The following is a 6,087-nucleotide window of genomic DNA, read 5'->3' on the forward strand; positions in this document are numbered from 1 at the left end:
ATACTAAAAGTATTAGTATATATTTAATATAGTAATTATAGTTTTTACAAATGAACCCAATATATATAATGTATATGTTAAAAAACATTTCAAGTTAATTAATAATTATAATTTTATGAATTAATTTAATTAATTATATAAATTTGTTTTTAATTACATAAAATTAAAAAAAAATAGTTAGCTTTTAAAACGATTCTAATCTCAAAGACTCTCTTTAAGTATATATATTATAAGTTAAAATTTTTGTAATGTTAACAAAAAATTAAAAGTAAATATATTTATATTAAAAGTATATATATAATAATGATTATATTCTTTTGTAATATGATATAATATTTATATTATTTAAATGTAATTAATAATTTAATAATTTTTTAATTTAAATATATTAATATCATTACATTAATAATTTGAATAACCATACTTTTTAATATATTTGTCTATTTTTAATAAAAACAATTGTTTATAAAAATGGTAAAGGTTTTATTATTTTCTCTCTTTACCTGATAAAAGTGGATAAATATATAAAAAAAGGTATTAGAATCGGGTTTGGGGTAAGTACTTACGGAACTCAAATATTAATATAATCAGATTCGAATAGCAGGTACTTAAAAGATGGTACTCGAATCACAATACAGGTAATGAAATCACTATCTAAACCCAATTATAATATATCTTAATTTGATGTAACCGGATCGAGTATCTATTGGATATTTTTAATTTAATTATTTAAATAATAATAAAAAATATATAAACAGATATTAAAATCAAATTCGAGGTAGTTATTTGTGAAATTTAAATATTAACATAATTGAGTTTGAATAACAAGTACTTAAAGAAGTGATACTCAAACTTGATACAAGTAATAAAATTACTATCAAAACTCATTTCATATTTAATTATAAAATATCTTAATATAATATAATTGAATCAAATATTTTTAAGTACGTTGCAATAAGATAACCATTGTTATCCCTAGTGTAGGGAATGATACTCTCCGTTGAACTTCCCGAGTTGTCGCAGCAATAATCGCCGCGTGGCAATATCAAGACCTCGCCGTGGTAAGGGAAAAGGAAAAAGAATAAAACGAAAACAAAAATAATTTCCGCCAATGGCTTGGCAAATGCAGTGCACTGCTTCACCACCACTGGCTTCACCTCCGCCCTTTACACGGAAATGTTTGCCTCCCCGTTCTCTGTTTTTTACTCTCTCTGCCACTTGCTCTTCACGTTTCCGCCCTACTCACATGCCGTCCCTTAGGTCCGTCACTTGCTCCCTATCGGCCGTCGAATCTCCCACCTCGACGGACGGTCTCAATGATTCCAAGACCCCTCTTCTCGAAGTCAAAGGTTTGACTGCCGTGATTGCTGAGACGAAACAGGAAATCCTCAAAGGCGTTAACCTCGTCGTAAACCAAGGAGAGGTCAACAGAAATTTTTTTTCTTCTTCTAATTTTGAAGAATAAGTGAATTTAGAGCTACTTTAATTTGTATGAAGTTTCTCGTATTAGACCCAGAGTTTGAAGGAGCAAAAGAATTAATTGGTTTGTTTATTTTGATTAGATTCATGCTATAATGGGAAAGAATGGCTCCGGGAAGAGTACATTTTCTAAGGTTAGTTGTTGTTTCAATTGTATGTAAATTTTAATCTTTTTTCATATCTTGAGTAAATATTTACTAAAATCAGATTAGTGTTGGTGGAGTTTAAAAACTCGACAAATGGGTTTAAAAGCTTGTCATTTGTTCATTAAGCTATAAATGTCTGCTTAAAATTTTTCTTATTTATAATTACAACGTGGCATGTGCTTGAATTTTCCGCTGGTGCAGGATAATTATCCTACCAATATTGGTTTAAATTTGTTGAGTTGGTAAGGTGAAATCAGGTTGGTTTATGAATTGTTTATCATAAGGTCTTGATATAACTTATCCATTGTAGGTTCTTGTTGGGCATCCTGATTATGAGGTGACCGGAGGCAGTGTTGTGTTTAAAGGGGAGAATTTGCTTGACATGGAGCCAGAGGAAAGGTCTCTTGCCGGGCTTTTCATGAGTTTCCAGGCTCCAGTTGAGATCCCAGGTGTCAACAATATTGACTTCTTGCACATGGCCTACAATGCTCGAAGGAAAAAACTTGGTGAGCCGGAGCTTGGTCCACTTGAGGTATATGGACTCCCTTTTTCACCTTTACCTTGAATGAAATAACTTGCAAGTGCATTGTTGAGATTTTTTTCTTGTTCTCCCTGTTTAATCAATAACAAAACTTTTCTGGAAAGATCAAAGTTTCCCATGGCTAGGCTACTTCTATATGGTTATTTCTTCTAATTTAAAATAATTATAAGGAAAACACCATAGTCATGCTTATTTTCTTATTGATTTTAATCGTTACTTAATTTTATCTTGCAGTTCTATGCTTATATATATCCTAAACTTGATGTTGTGAACATGAAGACTGATTTCCTTAACAGAAATGTCAATGAAGGATTTAGTGGAGGTGAAAGAAAGCGCAATGAGATTTTACAGCTTGCGGTAATATGATATAATTTCTTTGGTGTTTATTGTGGATTTGTTTTGTGCGTTTCATATGTTATGCCAGTGGAATATCTTTATGTCGCTCAATAGAGGTGTCTTTGCCGTCATTTGTTGTTGACAACTTACATACCCATGGATGGTTCGTTAAATATCAAGAATATATAACATAGGCCAACTCCTTTTGGATTAGTGGTCACCAACCACTTGTTGTAGACATCATGCCCTGGGTTCAAATTCATACTGCCCTTATCCCCTAAGAGAGAAATAGTGAGTTATAATTGTGAAATTTAGAGAATATTCTATCCATCAGTTTATATCTTCAAATTGTTTGGTCCCTAATTTTTCCGAAGAGAAAAAAAAGGACTTTTACTTTGTTTATGATTTTTTTATTTGTTTCTTAGAGTCAGACACCAAGGAGTCCTAAAGTTGCTATTGTCTGTGGGCGAATATAAAATTAGCGTAGTCGTAAACTTTAATAAGAGAAAAAAGTATTCAGCAAAATTAATGCTTCTACTGAAAATGTGGTCTTAAATATCTTGGGACTCAGTTTACTTGACGTGCATAGTTATCTGGATCTTCTCTGTATTTAGCTTCTCTAGTCATTTTTTAATGTGCAGCTCTTAAAAATTTAAAAATTGAAAAAAGAAAAAAAGGATGAGTTGTAACTTGATTATTGATCCTTTCTTTTGATGGGCTTCTAAATTATTATGCCTTATTAGAAGGGGAAGAGAAAAGGGGGGGGGGGGGGGGGAGGGGGGGGGGGGGGGGGGGGGGGGGGGGGGGGGGGGGAGGGGGGGGGGGGGGGGTTATTGCTTTGTGGGTTATTCAATGCACTAGAAGCTAAGAAAATTAATTTTGTTTATCATCTCTATATTCACTTCTTAAATGTTATAGGTTCTGGGGGCAGACTTGGCTATACTAGATGAAATAGACTCTGGCTTAGATGTTGATGCCCTTCGAGATGTAGCAAAAGCAGTGAATGGGCTTTTGACTCCGAAGAACTCCGTTTTGATGATCACTCATTATCGACGGCTTTTGGAGGTTATAAAACCAACATGCATCCATATTATGGTGAGTCATTTAAAAATTCAAACCAGTGATCATGTGGATACTCTTTGCATGTTAATTTCCTTTTTCATGGGAAAGTAGTGAATATGGCTGCATGCTGTTAAGCCCCCGGGCCTAATCACAAAGCTTCTTTTCCTGGCAACATGTATGGTTGGCGCTTTTAGACATCCTTTTAGGTTTTAAAAAGATATCAAACCGTAAAATAAGTCAGTAACTGACATAATACTAAGCGGCAGCAATGTTTGGCTGAACTGTAAACTATGTGTACATTGGCTCACATCCATGATTTCTGTGATTAGCAATTTAACTTATGTTTCATAGTTCCATCTTTCTCTACTGTTTCCAATTGTTGTTAATAATGTGATGCCCTAATGGATGAGTCTATCTGATTATATTCATAGATAAACTATCATTAATCATTTTTTTGTATGCTTTGATTAGGCTTTGGAAGCATTTTGAAACAGTATTGGATGTAATAAAGTTGAGAAGTTTGTTCTGCTTAGCTTAACAGAGTTCCCTAACTTTTTTGTCTTAACCAGTTTTCGGTATGTCCGAATGTCTATAGATCTTTGCTTGTGTCTATTTTTAATACTAACTTTTGTATACTTCAGATTTGAACTTGTGTTCTTGATGTATGCTAGTATCTATCTGTTTGGCATATTACTAAAAAGAATTTGTTATCCTATGAACAAAAACAAAAATGTTTTAATTTGATGTTTTCAGGAGGATGGAAGAATCATAAAAACAGGAGATAGCTCCTTGGCCAAAGTTCTTGAGGAGAAAGGCTATACTGCAATTTCTGCTGAATAGCATACTATCGTTAATTGGTACACTCTCTGTCAACTACCATCAGTTTGATTCAAGTCAAACTTGCTATACCATTGTTGAAGCCATTTAGCTTAGTTATTTCAGCCTCTGCTCCACAGTGTTTTACATCAGCAATTGGGAAGGAATCCATGGCAGAATATCTCTCCACTGAATCAGGTTCCAACATCATCGTAAGGGAGCATGGAGCCTTAGGTGCCTGCAATGGTGCCTCGTAGGGTTTTGGTTTCCATATTTAACCTCTTGCTTTGGCATGTAAATTTGAGGGTTTCCCGCCCTTTTCCCTCATTGGGATGTGGTGTTAGGATTTTCAGAAAGACACAACTTTATTTCTATATGAGTACTGTGGGGTGTTGACCATATCTATGGTCGATGCTTTACCAGGTCTGATCTATTTTTCAGCTGAAAGTCGGGTCTGGAAATAATAACTGTAATCTGACTGTATTTGATTAAGGAGATACTTTCACAGAAATGGTTACAGTCCAATTGGAGTTACAATCCCACCGCCCCCTGAGTTCAATAACAGGTCTGACTTTCTTTACCAAGCCTTTTCCACTCTCCTTTGGGAATAGGATTTCTCCTCCAAGATTTCCAAATCAGCTTAACAGTAATATATCCATGTCTGTGGTTAATAAGGAATATAAATTTTTTATTGATTACTTTACTAAATTGTTCTATAATACTATGAGGAAGCAATACCATAAAATAACAACAGTATTTTATCACTATATAAAGGTATATTATTACTTAAAATTCATTAATTTATTTATTGAATTATTAATTTTAACTAGTAACAAAAAAATTTTGTATTGTCAAATATTCTCAAAAATTAATCTAAAGCCATTATTTTTATTTTTAATTACAATTTAATAATTCTTGTCACCAAATGAATTGAGTTTTCTTTTTTTATTGTCCTTTTTAACCATTTGGGTTTTTAAGTCAAACTAGTGTTTGTTGTCACCAACATTTGATCATATGAATATTTGTTGTCACGTAGGTGTGCATAAGAATACTTGTTTTTTTATATATTTTAAATAATAATTATAAATATTTGTAAATTATAACGTTTGAAGTGCAAATAGTTAAAATTTTTTTATACTAATTCATAAATTATTAAATAATATTAAAATTAACAATTCAATAGAAACTTGTACGACACTTTTATAAAAAAAACTTATAAATTTAATATTACGTAGAGAGTAAATCATTTACTTATAAAAGTAATTCAATATAATTATAACTCTTTTCCATCTAAAAGATGAATCATACTATATATATTAAAAAATATATAATCAAATACACATAAATTATTTTTTATGAGAGTATTGAGTAATGTAATATTTTTTTTTTATGAATCATACTATATAATAAACTAATTCAATATAATTGCTTTTTATGGGAGTATTAAGTATATGTAATTAAATTAAATATATGTTTATATATATTTGTGTATATATATATATATATCTAAATATATTAGTATGTATAAAATAATTATTTTGTATCGATTCATTTATCTTTTGTTAACTGTATTTATTAGTAATCAAAAATTATAAAAAAAAGCCTTAAAATCTTTATATTTTAATTTTATTATTGATAATAATACTAATAAATAAACAGATAATGTATTTCCCTGAAATTCCTGATTTGTCCCTTGCCGTACAAAAC

General features: G+C 31.2%; 1 protein-coding gene across 3 annotated transcripts; it reads left to right on the plus strand.

Moving 5' to 3' along the window:
• The first annotated feature begins 976 nt into the window (after positions 1 to 976).
• On the plus strand, positions 977 to 4,872 carry NAP7 (non-intrinsic ABC protein 7). Of its 3 annotated transcripts, none has more exons than XM_021440838.2 (7): positions 977 to 1,423; positions 1,563 to 1,613; positions 1,936 to 2,157; positions 2,401 to 2,523; positions 3,421 to 3,597; positions 4,318 to 4,421; positions 4,507 to 4,872. In XM_021440838.2, the coding sequence occupies exons 1-6, from the start codon at positions 1,112 to 1,114 to the stop codon at positions 4,402 to 4,404; spliced, it is 972 nt and encodes a 323-aa protein (XP_021296513.1). In that variant the 5' UTR covers positions 977 to 1,111; the 3' UTR covers positions 4,405 to 4,421; positions 4,507 to 4,872. The 3 variants fall into 3 exon arrangements, with proteins under 3 accessions (XP_021296513.1, XP_089641301.1, XP_021296512.1); XM_021440837.2 differs by having other exon boundaries at positions 978 to 1,423; positions 4,521 to 4,872; XM_089785175.1 differs by having other exon boundaries at positions 4,318 to 4,872.
• Positions 4,873 to 6,087: the final 1,215 nt, after the last annotated feature.

Source organism: Theobroma umbraticum, unplaced genomic scaffold (genome assembly GCF_002168275.2).
Source record: "Theobroma umbraticum cultivar Fairchild unplaced genomic scaffold, ASM216827v3 scaffold_12.1, whole genome shotgun sequence".
Taxonomy (NCBI): Eukaryota; Viridiplantae; Streptophyta; class Magnoliopsida; order Malvales; family Malvaceae; genus Theobroma; species Theobroma umbraticum.